The sequence below is a fragment of the Hypanus sabinus genome, chromosome 5, assembly GCF_030144855.1.
Source record: "Hypanus sabinus isolate sHypSab1 chromosome 5, sHypSab1.hap1, whole genome shotgun sequence".
NCBI lineage: Eukaryota > Metazoa > Chordata > Chondrichthyes > Myliobatiformes > Dasyatidae > Hypanus > Hypanus sabinus.
Genome location: NC_082710.1, coordinates 158,291,345 through 158,305,850, shown reverse-complemented (window position 1 = coordinate 158,305,850; position 14,506 = coordinate 158,291,345). Strand labels below are relative to the sequence as shown.

General features: G+C 43.2%; 1 protein-coding gene across 13 annotated transcripts in view; it reads left to right on the top strand.

Moving 5' to 3' along the window:
• syngap1a (synaptic Ras GTPase activating protein 1a) overlaps positions 1-14,506 on the top strand; it is a 640,363-nt gene that overhangs the window by 521,057 nt on the left and 104,800 nt on the right. For all 13 annotated transcript variants that reach the window (XM_059970722.1, XM_059970723.1, XM_059970719.1 and 10 more), the window contains 3 exons: positions 9,021-9,165; positions 11,436-11,672; positions 13,936-14,137. In XM_059970722.1, the coding sequence (XP_059826705.1) occupies positions 9,021-9,165; positions 11,436-11,672; positions 13,936-14,137 (584 nt within the window). The remainder of the gene's footprint in view (positions 1-9,020; positions 9,166-11,435; positions 11,673-13,935; positions 14,138-14,506) is intronic.

Sequence of the window (14,506 nt, the reverse complement as noted above, 5' to 3'; positions counted from 1 at the left end):
CATTATCAAATCTGCTTCCACTGCCCCGAAGTCCACCATTCTCTGTGTAAACACCTGCCTCTCACATCTACTTTAAACAACCCCCCCCCCACCTTAAAGCTATGCACCGCTACCCTATATTTGACCTTCCTACGCTGGGAAAAGATTCTGACTCTATCTGATCTATCTCTTTCATGATCTCATAAACTCTGTCAGGTATCCCATGGCCTCTGTCGCTCCAGAGGAAACCACCCAAGTTTGTTCAACCTTTCCTTCTGGTACATGCCCTCTCATCCAGGCAGCATCCTGGTAAATCCCTTCTGCACCCTCTCCAAAGCCTCCACAGCCTTCCTGTCAGGAGGCAACCAGAATTAGTTGCTCTCCAATTTCAGTCTAATCAGATCTTTATTCAACTGCAACTTCCCTCCAGTCTTGACGTTGCAGCCTCCGTTGTGAGTCCATTACTTTTCTTCATTGCTCAATGGTTACTCACTTTCATTTGATGAAAATTTAACTGTCTTACATATTTTTTGGGGGACTTAAATTGAAAATTACTTTTTTTTCATCTGAGCAATTATCCAACTGTTGTTTTGCTTTACTTTTGAAAATTCAGTGCTTCCTGCTGAGAGTTACCATGGTGACCCTGGCATGTGGTCTCAGTCAGAGATGCATGGGATGTTGCAGGATAATTTGGCCCATATTCCCCTGGAGGTTTCAACTGTTGGGGCCACGGATCTTCAGACAGCAGCACTGAACTAAGCAGGCTGTCAGCATCTACCGTTCTTGGGCCTCCGCCCCTCTACCTTCTATGCCCCAGCATCCCACTGATCTACTGATGGCCACATGTTCTGACCCTCTTAAAGCTGGGTGTTTGATTGTGGTCCTGACACTCCCTACAGATATGATGAACTCCATCCCTCCAAAAACAGTCCCAGCCCAACCTTCCCAATGCAGCTTGTGGTCACCCTGATCCTAACAAGTGTTTCTTCAGTCTCGAACCTCCTCCATTTCCCTTGTTCTTGTGGGTGCTCTCTTGACTGCCCATTTGCTTCTCTGCCTCTTTCATGACCCTCCACAAGCTATCTCCTGGCCTCTGCACTTCCACCCCCTTCTTCCTCAATGAAAGATCTCCCAGTCACTAGCACCCCTGATGTGGGAGGTCGTCTAACCCTAACACCACCAGTGTGGGAGATCTCTCACCCTCTGACATAACATTTGCATAATGGATAATCTCCCAACTTTTGACATCCCTCAATATGGGACATCCTAGAACCTGACACCTGACATAGGAGATTGCCTAGCCTCTCTCTCTGTCTCTACTCCATACGTGACTTCTTGTTTCTGAGTGCTCCGTAATTAATCTCCCAACTGCTGATTCCACCTCCTTCCACTTCACTCATCCCGACATCCCCAAGAACAATGAACTTTGTGATCTAATTTGATCCCTCCCCTCCCAACAATGGTCATTTCAATGTTTTGCTCTCAAAACCTCAAAGATCTGATCAACAAGTACCTCCAATTCCAATTTACCACCTCCCCCCTTCAAATATAATGATTCATCAACTCTATCGCCCCCCCCCCTCAAATTCTTGCCAACCTGTCCTTGCTCATGGCAACCTATTTGCCTGTAGTCTGAAAATGAACAGACACTTTTCCCTGAATGGAATAATTATCTGAATATCAATTAAGGATCAGGAAGTCCAGAAAATATTTTTAATGCCCCTGTGGTCTTTGCACAAATTTCGGTCCTAGCGTTATGGATGCCAACCTGATCTGGATTTCACTTTCACCCGGCAGGAGTGGCCATGTTCTTGTTCCTGGTCTGTTGAGAGAGCACTTCCCAGGGCACTGCATCGTTGCAACATTACTCTGATAAGTCAGACAAACTGGGGAGTTGAAACTGAAGCTGACTGCCTTTCTAAGAGCTGCAGGCTAGACCCTGAGCTGGCTGGAAGCCTACAGGGGTCTCAGATGGCTCAGTCTCTGCCACCGGAGGCCCTCACTGAGTTGAGCAAACACTGAATGCATTTCACTCTATTTCCATGAGTCCACTCTGGACATCGAACCACAAACTGAGTTAATCTCGTCAACTCTGTGAGATTTGTCCAGGAATTTAAGGAAGGTCAGAAGAGGACTAGAAAATATATCTTGATTATTTTTGGGTTTTTTTTTCTCAGTTCTAGAGATGTTGAGAGTTGAGGGAAGACAGAGTCAGGATCGCTGTTAACCCATTGGGTAATGATAATGTCCATTCACTTTCTAAGCGGCTATCTCTCATTGATATCAGACAAGGCAAGTTAAGGGAGAGCATTGGCTGGTCATGGGATCAAACCTGCAGTGATGTGTCAAACTAGAATGAACAAGTAGAGACAGATAACAAAATGGCTGCTGTTTTCATAAGGATGCTATACGAATTTGGACCTGAAATTACTTACCCTGGCCCACCACTGTATGGCCAGCATTTGCCTGTCTATGATTTGGTAAATGTCCAACGTCTCACAGAAATCTCATTGCAGAATATTGAAAGGCCTCAAAGGGTTAATTACTTTCCATTTCTCATAAGGATTGCTGAGGATTATTGTCTTGTAATGATAGCTTGTGCTGAATGGTAGTATGTCAATGAGACCAGAGCAGGTTGAAAGGTTATTGTTCATGTTTGACCACTTTTGCCAAATTCACCCAACCATTTTCTTCAAACTTTATCTGATCTCTCTGAGGTGAAAGGTAAGATTAACTCCCTTTTTTCCCAATTTTGGAACATTTCAAGTCACTAAATGGGTCTATCTTATACCTTCTGCCTCTCCCCTCGCCAAGCACTTTATTGTCAATCAGACTGTGAACATCAAGCCCCTCCTTCACTTATTCCCAATTAGGGAACTCGTTGCTCTTTCGAACGTCTCACTGAAGTGGCTGAACAGTCTCCTTCATTTGCTTTAATATAACGGGTCACTTTTTTGAAGTAAATGATAAGGACAGTGTATGTGTTACTGTTTTATTTCTCCCTTCCCCATGAATACCTATTACAAACCTAATCTAGAGACTTGAGCACAAAGTCTAGGCTGACACCCATGTATCAGACCTGAGGGGTTGCTACCTTGGTGGAAACAGTCTTCTGGGTGAGACATTAAACTGAGTGTCTGAATATCCTTTTTTGGTAAATGCAAAAACAAAGAACTCTATGCCACTATTGCACGAGCTTCTGGAGGTCTCCTTTGGTGGCCCCGTGGCACAGCTGGCAAAGCTGCAAAAACCTTGGCTGAACCCTTATCTCTGCTGCATGGTTTGCACGTTCTCCCTTGGACCATGTGGGATTCCTCCCAGTGCTCCAGTTTCCTCCCACATCCCAAGGACCCTGTGAGTTGGTAGGCTAATTGGCTACTGTAAATGAACTCTAGTGCAGAGGAGAGTCAGAAAGGAGTTGATGGCAGTAGGGGGAGTAAAAAGTGCTTAATGGTCGGTGTGGCCATATTGGGCAGAAGGGCCTGTTCCCATGCTCTGTCACTCCATGAGATTATGAAAACCAACATTGTTGGGAGAGAAAAGGTCAAGTGGCCATGACTGCCTCACTGCATGTGAGACCATGCAGCCAATATGAGTGTGGGCTCATCAGACAGAAGATGAGCAAAAGGATGGAGAGAAGGAAAAAAAAATCTGATTGGACTGGGTCATTGCGGGTCCTGTTGCTCCTTCACTGTTGCCAGTTTGCGAGTTCCTCACCGTTTCTAGTGGGGTCTGCTGAAACTGCTCTGCTCTCCAGATAATGTAGCGAATATATTTTTCTCAATAGTTCCTGTATTGACCTGCCTGGTGTAATGCAATGTCACTGCTTGTGTTTCCTGGTGTTGTGCATGCTTGCATGTATTATGGCGCCTTACGGGTGATGCCCTTGTGCTTTGCAAACTCCCCCCACCCTCTCCCTTTGTAACTGTGCATTGCCTGTCAATGTACGTGAGCGTTGGAGCAATGTTGTCGGTGGAACCCACTGCAGATGTGTTGGATGTCTGGAAGCCATTCTCTCAATTGCAGAGCCAAGTATTCCTCAGAGGAAGTTCATGGACTTGGGGAAAAATTGTCTTTTTCTCAGCTCAGTTTGTGACCTATATGCCATTTCTAAACAGAAACAAATTGCCACATGGAGTCTGCTTCTCAATGAGTACAAAACTAGATAAAGCAAGATCTAGTCAATGCTTTAGTTAAATTAATCGTCCGTTGCTTCCTTTGGGTTATTAGACACATCAATGTTTCTTTTGCAGTTTCTTAACAACTTGGCCTTGACAACCTTTGGGTTGACTTATGAAAATTCTTGTGCCAGAACCTCAATTTTTATATATATCTTCTGGCATTTTGAGTCTTCTGAAAAGTATATGTGAGGTCATTTATTATTGTATCTCTTGGAAAGGCCACACAGCTATCAGAAGTTCCAATTATGCCCCGTTCTGATCACTGCACCCCAGGAATGTGAAGCCTGTTCCCTTTTCGGTTCACTCATTGATGTGATTTGAAAATGTGCATCCAGTTTAAAATTGTTTCCATTATTTTTCATCCACCTTGGTGCGTTTTTTAATCTGTTCAGCACGTCATTTTGGAACTGAACCATCCATGTGGCATCGGCACTAGGAGCAAGCCTTCCCTAAAACTGCGTGGCCTTCTCGAATACAAAATAGGAAGTGTGTGCAGTGAGAACCATGTTTCAAGAGTGCTCTGCCAGGTTTATGAGCTAATTATTGCCTTTAAATATATTGAAGGAGAGAAACCTTCACCTTCTTTTCCATCAGTTCATTGGGATTTGGCAGCATTATAAGTCTTCCAAAAGTGCAGTCATTCACTCGTGCTTATTATTCTGTGACAAACACCTGTGCGCTGGTAGTCCTTGGTGCTGTCGCTAGATCCTTGAACTAAAAACGTGTCCCTCAGCCACATCTTTTCACCAGCCTGTCAGGATCCCTTGAACTTCCAGGGAGCACTCTACCTTCGTGTCTTCACAGAAGCATCTGTCCTTTATCCCACAGCAGACCTCTTGAAGCCACTTGCTTGTCCCTTCAACCGGTGTAGGGAAACACAACAGAGCTATACTGAGTCCCTCACAATTGATGATATTGATCATTGTAGGACTTCTGTGGGGCAGCACCATGATTAGAGTGCGCTGTCTTACTGCACCGGGGACCCAGGTTCAATACTGACCTCGGGATCTATCTGTGCGGAGTTTCAAGTTTGTTTAATTTCAACCAAACATAAATACCCATGAATACAGACAAACAAATCCATGTTCCTCTGGGGTCAAAGTGCAAAGCACAGTACCAATGCTTGTACACAGCCTAAGGTGCATATAGCACATATAATTTCAACAGCAGTAGGCATACAGTCAGAAAACGTATATAGCCCAGCTCCCTGAGTGTCATATCCTGTAGACTGATGGCGCATGTTGTTGGCAAAAGCAAAGCTGCTGCAGTCCGATCATAACATGGTAGTGCAGCCACAGATTAACACAATCTAGTTCGTCTTCCACCGAGCGAATACTGGAGAGCAGCACCATTGGGAGGGGCCAGTGTGGAGTCTCACCGTGCCACTCTGACTTCAGCGTCTACTCCACTGGATGGACAGCACTGCAGTGTCCCTCCATCCTTGGCCACTCTAAATTGCACACGGTGTATAGGTGAGTGGTAGAGCATGAGGGAAGTTGAGACATGAAGAAATGATATATCAAATGAAAAAAGTTTAAAATGCTGGATAATTGGCAAAGATAAAGTGGGCTGAAGTACTATTTCTGTGCTGTATGATTCAATGACTTCTACAGACAATATTACAAATGCTCTTTCTACTACCTCTTTTAAAAGGTAGTAGAGCTGTTGTTGATTATTAGAGCAGTGAAGTTGAATGTCATGCTGGAGATTACATTTTGCCCATTGCACTGTTATTGATGTCATTGTCAGAGTATTAAAGTCAGAGAGCAGATTCTGGTGCAAATGAAAAACCTACAGAAAAGTCAACTTTCCTGCCAATCATTAAAAAAGCCAGAGAAAAGTGAAATATACATGGGTTAAACCAATTTTCAACTTCATGACAACTTTCTTTTCCCACTGAGCAATCAAAGCACACTCAAGGTGTGTTCCAACACCAACAACTTCCTTTTACACAACGTTTACATTGCAGCAAAATATCCTTTGGAAAATTATCAAACTAAACCAAACCTTGCATCATAGAATTTAAAAAATCTTAAACTACAGAAGGAGGACATTTGGGCTAACCTGTTTGTATCAATGAAAAGAATCTATCCAGCTGTATCCCTCTTTTCAATGCAATATTTCTGCCTCAAGCAACCTTTTGGACAACTGTGTTAACCTCCCACATGTTCTATACTAGCACCAACTCCCCTGTCTTGTCTTGCCATGTAGAAATCCAGTTAGACATGTTAGGCAAATGGTAGGAAGTCTCTCATTCAAGACGGATAGGTTGTGTGGAGTAATTCCAGAGCTTGAGCTACCGTATCACTGCTAAAGTGTGAATGTGGAGAATAGCAATGAAATTTTAATTTTGTTTTCATACGGAAATAATATGAAGGCAGCTCCAATATGGTGTTTCAAAGATTGAAAGTACTCTTGTTATCAAAGAATGTATAAATATACAACCTTGAGAATTGTCTGCTTACAGGCATCCGCAAAGCAAGAAACCTGAAAGAGCTCAATTTTTAAAAAAGACCAACATCCAATGCACAGAGAAAGATAAGAACACAAATCATGCAAATAATAGAAGCAAGCAACAGCAGCAGCATTCCAAGCCAAATTAGGTCCTTAGATCTGAATCCCCAGAGCAGCTGGAGTAGGCCCCAGACTCTTGGTCAGATTAACATGTTAGTGGAATGAATCAATGTGAAGCTCGCAACAACAATTAATGAATGCTTAAATAATAAAACCTACCAGTCAATTGTGCAGATGATCCCAAGGAATATCATTTAGAACCTGAATGCCAGGAAGGGAAAAAAAAACACCAGTCACTATCTTCCTCTCCTAGATACTTTGGAAGAGTGTAGACATAGTTTATTTTGATCTGAATGTAAGATTAAGCAGTGACCTAATTGAGGTACACAAGAACAAGAAAATGAGAGCAGGAGTAAACTTGCTTCTATTCCTCAAGCCTGGAATAGGAGAAGGCCACTTGGCCCTTTAGACATGCCCATATCATATTTGATGTGCTCCAGGTCTCATCTCCTATACTATACCAGTTCCACATAAACCTTATTTGCGTGCACTTTAAATACCCCTAAAGATCGAGCCATCACAACCTTCTTGAGATAGCAAATCCAAGAAATTCACCATCCTTTGTGAGAAGAAGCACTTAATCTCATTCGAGCTTGTCCCACCAGTGAAAACATCTCAACAGTTTCCTTGTTAAGTTTTAATTTGACCATCTTTCCATCTTCTAAACTCCAAAGTATACAGAACTGGTTTCCTTATTCAAATGAGGTAATTAAAATGATTTGTGGGCTTTGAAAGGAGCGAGTAAACTTTTTATTAGTGGCAAGAAGGATTGGAATTCAAAGCGATGATGTCAGGAAGCACTTTTGCACCTTCATTGCCACCCAGGGGCGGGGGGGTGGGGGGGTGTCAACCTAAAATGTCACATCTGAAATCAGAAGGTTTAATATCAGAAGGTGATGGTTATGACGGTATAAAGGGAAAGTTTGCAGGTAAGCCATGATGCAACTGAATAATAGACCTGACTTCTCCCTTGGCTACAAAATTTTGAAAGGGAGGTGAGTTGTTCCAAAGACATACAGCACAGACACGGGCCTTTAGGCTCTCTGAGTTGGCACCAAACTCTACAATACACATCCACATTAATTGCATTTTATTCTCTTTATACTTCTCTTAACTCCCTCTGGATTCTACCGCTCATCTACATTCTAAGTTCTTGAATATCTACAGCCTTAGTTCTGGGTGGAGACAACAAATGCCAGAATTGGAAGAGTCAATTGGAATTAGTTAACATTTGCTGTGCATCCTGTCTGTGCCATTCCTGACCCAGGACTGCATGATGGAACAGTGGAAAGTGAGCTTTGCGTCTAATCTGTCCTCAAGCAGGGCTGGGAGAGTTTAATGAGAAAGAAATTAAAGTTAGGAAACTTGAATCACTGACTCCAAGAATAGGCCTGATTACTTACCAAGTCTGTACTCTCCACAGACCATTTGCTGTCTGCTCTCTGTTGGACTCAACCCAATTCAATTCTTTTCCTCTGAGGAAAAGATCTACAATGTTTTACTCTTCATGTTCCCAAAGGTAAATAAAGTCAACCTTAAGAGCTCCACTCCACATCTATGGCTGGTTTCCTTCCTTGGTGGGACATTCCATGGTTGCAGTAGCTCATGGTCCACACAGCATTCCATCATCGCTATCTGCACTTATTCTCCTAACACTCAGCCCCATCCCTAATCAGATGGGGTGTGGCATGTTTGGCCTAAGCATGTGTAATGAACTGGGAGGGGGTGTGAATGATGCTGTAGTGGGATAGTTAAGGTCTGTGTGTCCATGCGTGTGATACTATGTATGTATAGGTGTGATGGATGCTATGAGAGTGAGTAGGAGTGCTGGAACGTTTGGAAGGCAAGTGATGTGATGTGTGAGAGGGATGGGAGTGTTTGAGTTGCATGTAATTGGTGTGGTGTTAATGGGGTGTCCAGGAAGTATGTGATGGGTCTTTAGGGATGATTAGTTACTTAGTATGTGAGTGAGTGTATGATTGGGTTGCATGCGTCAGGTGAGTGGTGGGATCATGGGCAGGACTGTTGGAATGTTTGGACTCTAGTAACGGGGTTTGTGGAGTAGTTGGGGGCTCTAGGTGTGACTGATCAGATGCTTGTGGGTACAACTGTCTCGCTGTTTGGGCAGCATGTGCTAGAGTATTCAGAGTGCTTTAGGGTTGCATGTGATGTGTCTGTGAATGTTGTTTGTGTGATGGGATGCAATGCAACAAGATGGTATATGGGTAATGAGGATCAGTGCCAGGGTGTAAGTAATAACAACGAGTAACTGTGTCTTTTTCACAGGGGAGTTTATCCGAGCACTTTACGAATCTGAGGAGAACTGCGAGGTAGACCCAGCCAAGTGTTCCTTTTCCACCTTGGCCGATCATCAGGCCAACCTGAGGATGTGCTGCGAGCTGGCTCTTTGCAAGATCGTCAACTCCCATTGGTCAGTGCTGGCATAGCATGATAGTTGAATAACCAGTAGAAGTTGACCAACAGTGGTGGGGCAACAGTCACGGTCAAAATTGGAATCAGGTTTATCATCACTAAAATTTGTTGTCTTGTGGCAGCCGTAGAGTGCAGGACAAAACAATTACCACATGTTACAAAAGTAACTAAATAGTGCAACAGTAGAATAATGAGGTAATGTTCATGAATGATGAGGAGCCTTGTCCTGATAGTTGTGGGCGCTTGTGTCCAATTGAACAGGAGGGATTTCAATGTACATCTATAGAATGTGTCCCCATGGGGTCCACATCAGGATCCAGCCATGGAGAGGGGATGGTCCTTCTGTGATGAGGTTCAATGTTTCCTTTCAAATTCAGCATGGATTAAACGGATGAACTGATCATCTCTGGGAGATAAAGCAGTGCAGTAGCTGATGTAACTATCTGCTGATTGCTCTGAGAACCAGATACTTGTATATCTGACCAGACAAGAAGTAGAGGAGTGAGGAGAATGGGTGGTGCAGTGGTAGCCAGGAACTAGAAGTTCAATCTCAGTTTAGCCAGGCACTTCATTTGAACTCCAGACTCTAGAAGAGAAACATAAAGAGCCAGAGGTGAAACATCCTGCAAGTATTCAGAAGCCCTAATGTGAAGATATTTTTGCTGACAGTGAGCCCAACCATAGTGGGCATGGACTTATATATAACAGAAAATGAGGATTAGTGACAATGTGGAACTTGCTACCATAATGCATATTATAATGGGAAGAGATAGGCAGGTACAGGAATACGTGGATAGACTGAAGTGAACATGGTATAAGCGTGAGTAATGACCTCAAGTGAATGCATTCTTTTATACTATATTAAATCCTCATGCACTGAAACAGCAAGATGATGATCTACTTCTTGTTCTAAGAAATCAAATCTATGGATTGAGTGGACACATCTGTTCTTGTCCTTTGTAAAGGGGAATTGCACCACTGAGTTCTCACTGTTTCATGTCGTCTGGTCATGGACCAAATCAGCTTAGAATATGCTCTGCAAACAGGAGTTTACTGTTTCCCGAGCCAGTGCATGTGTTGAGGTAGCAGTTGCAGTTTTGCATATTCCAATGTTATTTCTTATTTTCCCTCCCAACCCCATTCTCCTGCCTTAATCAAGAACCTATTAACTTCCACTTTGAATATACCCAATGACCTGGCCTCCATAGTTGTTTGTGGCAAAGAATTCCACGGATTCAGTACCCTCTAGCTAAAGAAATTCCTCCTCATCTCTGTTCTGAAGGGACTTCCTTCTATTTTGAAGCTGGCCCCTCTCTCCCTGGACTCTCCCACTTTTGGATACATCTCTCCACATCCACTCTATCTAGGCCTTTCAATCTTTGTTATATTTTAGTAAGACTACCCCCTTCATCCTTCTAAACAACAGCTTTCACTCCTGGTTTAGTCCTGCAGCTGCACCCCAGATCTGCACCAAAAGACCTCATCTTTTAAAGTGGAGTGTTGAGTCTTGGCAATCTATTTGACTTCCCCTTAGACAATTCTGTTGTCTACTGTGCTATCCGGCTCAGTAAATCGCTTGCACAGGAAGGGGACTCAAGCTTAGTTGCCAACAAACACACTTCTAACAACAATGTCATTTCTCCCACACCATGATCACTCCAGTTGAGGTCCATTAACTTGACACAGCGTGGGAATGGAGTCCTGCACACTATGGGTCAGGGCAGGATTACAGCCAAGCTCAGGATCCCACAACCTTTAAAGTGACCAGGATTACTGGAAAATTTACTACACTACAGTGTAACAATGAAATAGAATTGGGTTTGGGTATTAGCAGGAGCAGCATCCAATAATCCAGATAATTTGGCAGCAGTACAGAATCAGAAGATTCAGAATCAAATTATGTTTACAAAACTGTGCTCAAAGGAACTATACAAAAAGAAAAATATCCAATTGATTTGATTAATTGTATTTTTCGCATCGCCCAAGTGCTCTTCTTGTTCTGTTTTGAAAGTTCCCATTGCATCTCTTCACTACCCTGACAGTTACACATTCCATATCATAACAGTGAGCAATCAATGCCCCACCAAATCAAAGTGAGAGCTCCTACTATGCAGTAACTGAAGATCTGTGAGTGTTTTCTGTATTTAACCCTGCTGTTATTGAAGTTGAAGTTATTTAATATCATGTTGCATTGTGGGGGTGCCACTTTGTCAATTAAGACATCTAGCATCTGTAACATCTTTGCCTTGCCCTCTCTCCTTTAAACAGCGTCTTTCCTCGTGAGCTGAAAGAAGTGTTTGCCTCCTGGAGACACCGCTGTGCGGAACGTGGCAGAGAAGATATCGCTGACCGCCTCATCAGTGCCTCCTTGTTCCTCCGCTTCCTATGTCCCGCTATTATGTCTCCCAGCCTCTTCAACCTGATGCAAGAGTATCCGGATGACCGAACCTCCAGGACCTTGACCCTGATAGCAAAGGTCATTCAAAATTTGGCCAACTTTACCAAGTGAGTCCTTCCGGAGAGAGTCCATGTCTCCACATGGGGTAAGGTAGCTTCTGGGATGGTGTGAGAATATATTGGAAGAAAATTAGTAGTGACCCTGTACTGGAAGTCTTGCTGCGTAGAATAAGTAGCAGCAGTTTTGGTGTTGATGTATGATAAGTTCTACATTTCCTGGAAAGATTAATCAAAAGGCGACACAGTAACGTAGTGGTTTACAGCACCAGATGTAAGATTGGGGACTAATTCCTGACATGGTCCATGGGGAATTTGTACATTCTTCCCATTACCACGTGAGTATCCTCAGGGTGCCTCGGTTTCCACCCTCATTCTAAAGACATACAGGTTGGGGTTAGTACACCATGGGCATGCTATGGTGGTTCCAAAAGCAGGGCAACAGTTGTGGGCTGCCTCCAGCACACCTCAGACTGTGTTGGTTGTTGTCGCAAATGACGCATTTCACTGTATGTTTTGATGTACATGTGACAAATAAAGCTAATCTTTCTACGTTGTTTCTACACTGGCATCATGATGCCTAAGCTTGTTCTTTGAAGGCCTCAGCTTATTACCATATAACAATTACAGCACAGAAACAGGCCATCTCGGCCCTTCTAGTCCATGCCGAACGCTTACTCTCACCTAGTCCCACTGGCCCGCACTCAGCCCATAACCCTCCATTCCTTTCCTGTCCGTACACCTATCCAATTTTACTTTAAATGACAATACTGATCCTGCCTCTACCACTTCTACTGGAAGCTCGTTCCACACAGCTACCACTCTCTGAGTAAAGAAAATCCCCCTCGTGTTACCCCTAAACTTTTGCCCCCAAACTCTCAACTCATGTCCTCTTGTTTCAATCCCCCCCTACTCTCAATGGAAAAAGCCTATCCACGTCAACTCTATCTATCCCCCTCATAATTTTAAATACTTCTATTGTCCCCCCTCAACCTTCTACGCTCCAAAGAATAAAGACATAACTTGTTCAACCTTTCCCTGTAACTCAGGTGCTGAAACCCAGGTAACATTCTAGTAAATCTTCTCTGTGCTCTCTCTATTTCGTTGTTACCGTTCCTATAACTCAGTGACCAGAACTGTACACAATACTCCAAATTCGGCCTTACCAATGCCTTGTACAATTTTAACATTACATCCCAACTCCTGTACTTAATGCTCTGATTTATAAAGGCCAGCATACCAAAAGCATTCTTCACCACCCTATCCACATGAGATTCCACCTTCAGGGAACTATGCACCATTATTCCTAGATCACTCTGTTCTACTGCATTCTTCAATGCCCTATGAGTGCAAGCAAACCAAACGTTTTCTTCACTACCTCATCCAACTGTCACCATTTTCAGTGAGTTGTGGACTTGCACATAGTGGTCCCTGTGTGTATCAATGCTTCTCAGATCCCTGCCATTTGTTCCACATGTGACCTCAGACCTAGAGCAAATTTCCAGCGATAGCAGATTCAGGCATACATTGTGAAACTTTGCAGCAGCATTACAATGCAATACATAATAACAGGGAGAGAAAAATGTGAATTACAGAAAGTATTTATTCATATATTAAATAGTTAAATTAAATAAGTAGTGTAAAAAATAGGAATAAAGAAGTAAGGAAGAGAGGAAGAAGCTGCTCTTGAATCGTTGAGTGTGCCTTCAGGCTTCTGTCCCTCCTGCCTGGTGGTATAGCAATGAAAAGAGGACGTGTCCTGGGTGATGGGGATCCTTAATGATCGATGCCGCCTTTTTGAGGCACGGCCCCTTGAAGATGTCTTGCCATCTTTATAGCTGCATTAGGTCAGATTAGGTCCTCAGAGGTATTGACAGCCAGGAATTTGAAATTGCTCACTCTCTCCACCTTTGATCCTTCTATAAGGACTGGCGTGTGTTCACTCACCTTGCTCTTTCTGAAGTCCATAATAAGCTCCTTAGTCTTACTGACGTCATTTGCAAGGTTGTTGCTGCAACACCACTCGACTAGATGGTATATCTCACTCCTGTACGCCCTCTTGTCACCATTTCAGATTCTGCCAACAATGGTTGTATCATCAGCAAATTTATAGATGTCTTTGAGCTGTGTCTAGCCACACAGTCATGAATTTAGAGAGAGTAGAGCATTAATATGTAAATATTTGTTATAAAAGCAAAATTGTGTTTATTCTACCTGTGTTATTTGACACCATTTGTCACGGATGTTGGTTTTATTCAATTCAAAAAAATAACGTGTTTTCTGCTGTTGTACCTTTTCATCTCCTTGCCTGCAGGTTTGGCAGCAAAGAGGACTACATGTCATTCATGAATGAATTTCTGGAGCTTGAGTGGGGCAGCATGCAGCAGTTCCTGATGGAGATTTCCAATCCGGACACAGTCACCAATGCAGCCAGCTTTGAAGGCTACATAGACCTAGGCCGTGAACTCTCCACACTTCACTCCCTTCTGTGGGAGGTGCTGCCTCAGCTGAGCAAGGTGAAGAGTTAAAACATACCACGGAGCAGTTGAAAACTTTGGAGAATGGGAATGAAGAAGTTTGATGGGAATCCTGTTGCTCTTAGGGTTAGAGAAAAGTTGACTGGACTGATTGAACACTGAATGTGTAATATGACTTTAGGCTGGGTCAGTTTAAATCCATTTTACAGAGGGTGAGCTGGATGCATTTTGGATTCTATTAGGTCAAGTTGAGTTAATTGTCATATGCAGAATTACCCCGAGGTACAGAGATGATGAAAAGCTTATTTGCAGCAGCAATGCAGAGACAGATTCAGACAAGACACAGCCCATAAATTATCTCAGACAGTGAAAAAGACTATGATGGAAGTTTGATCTACTGGAAAATAT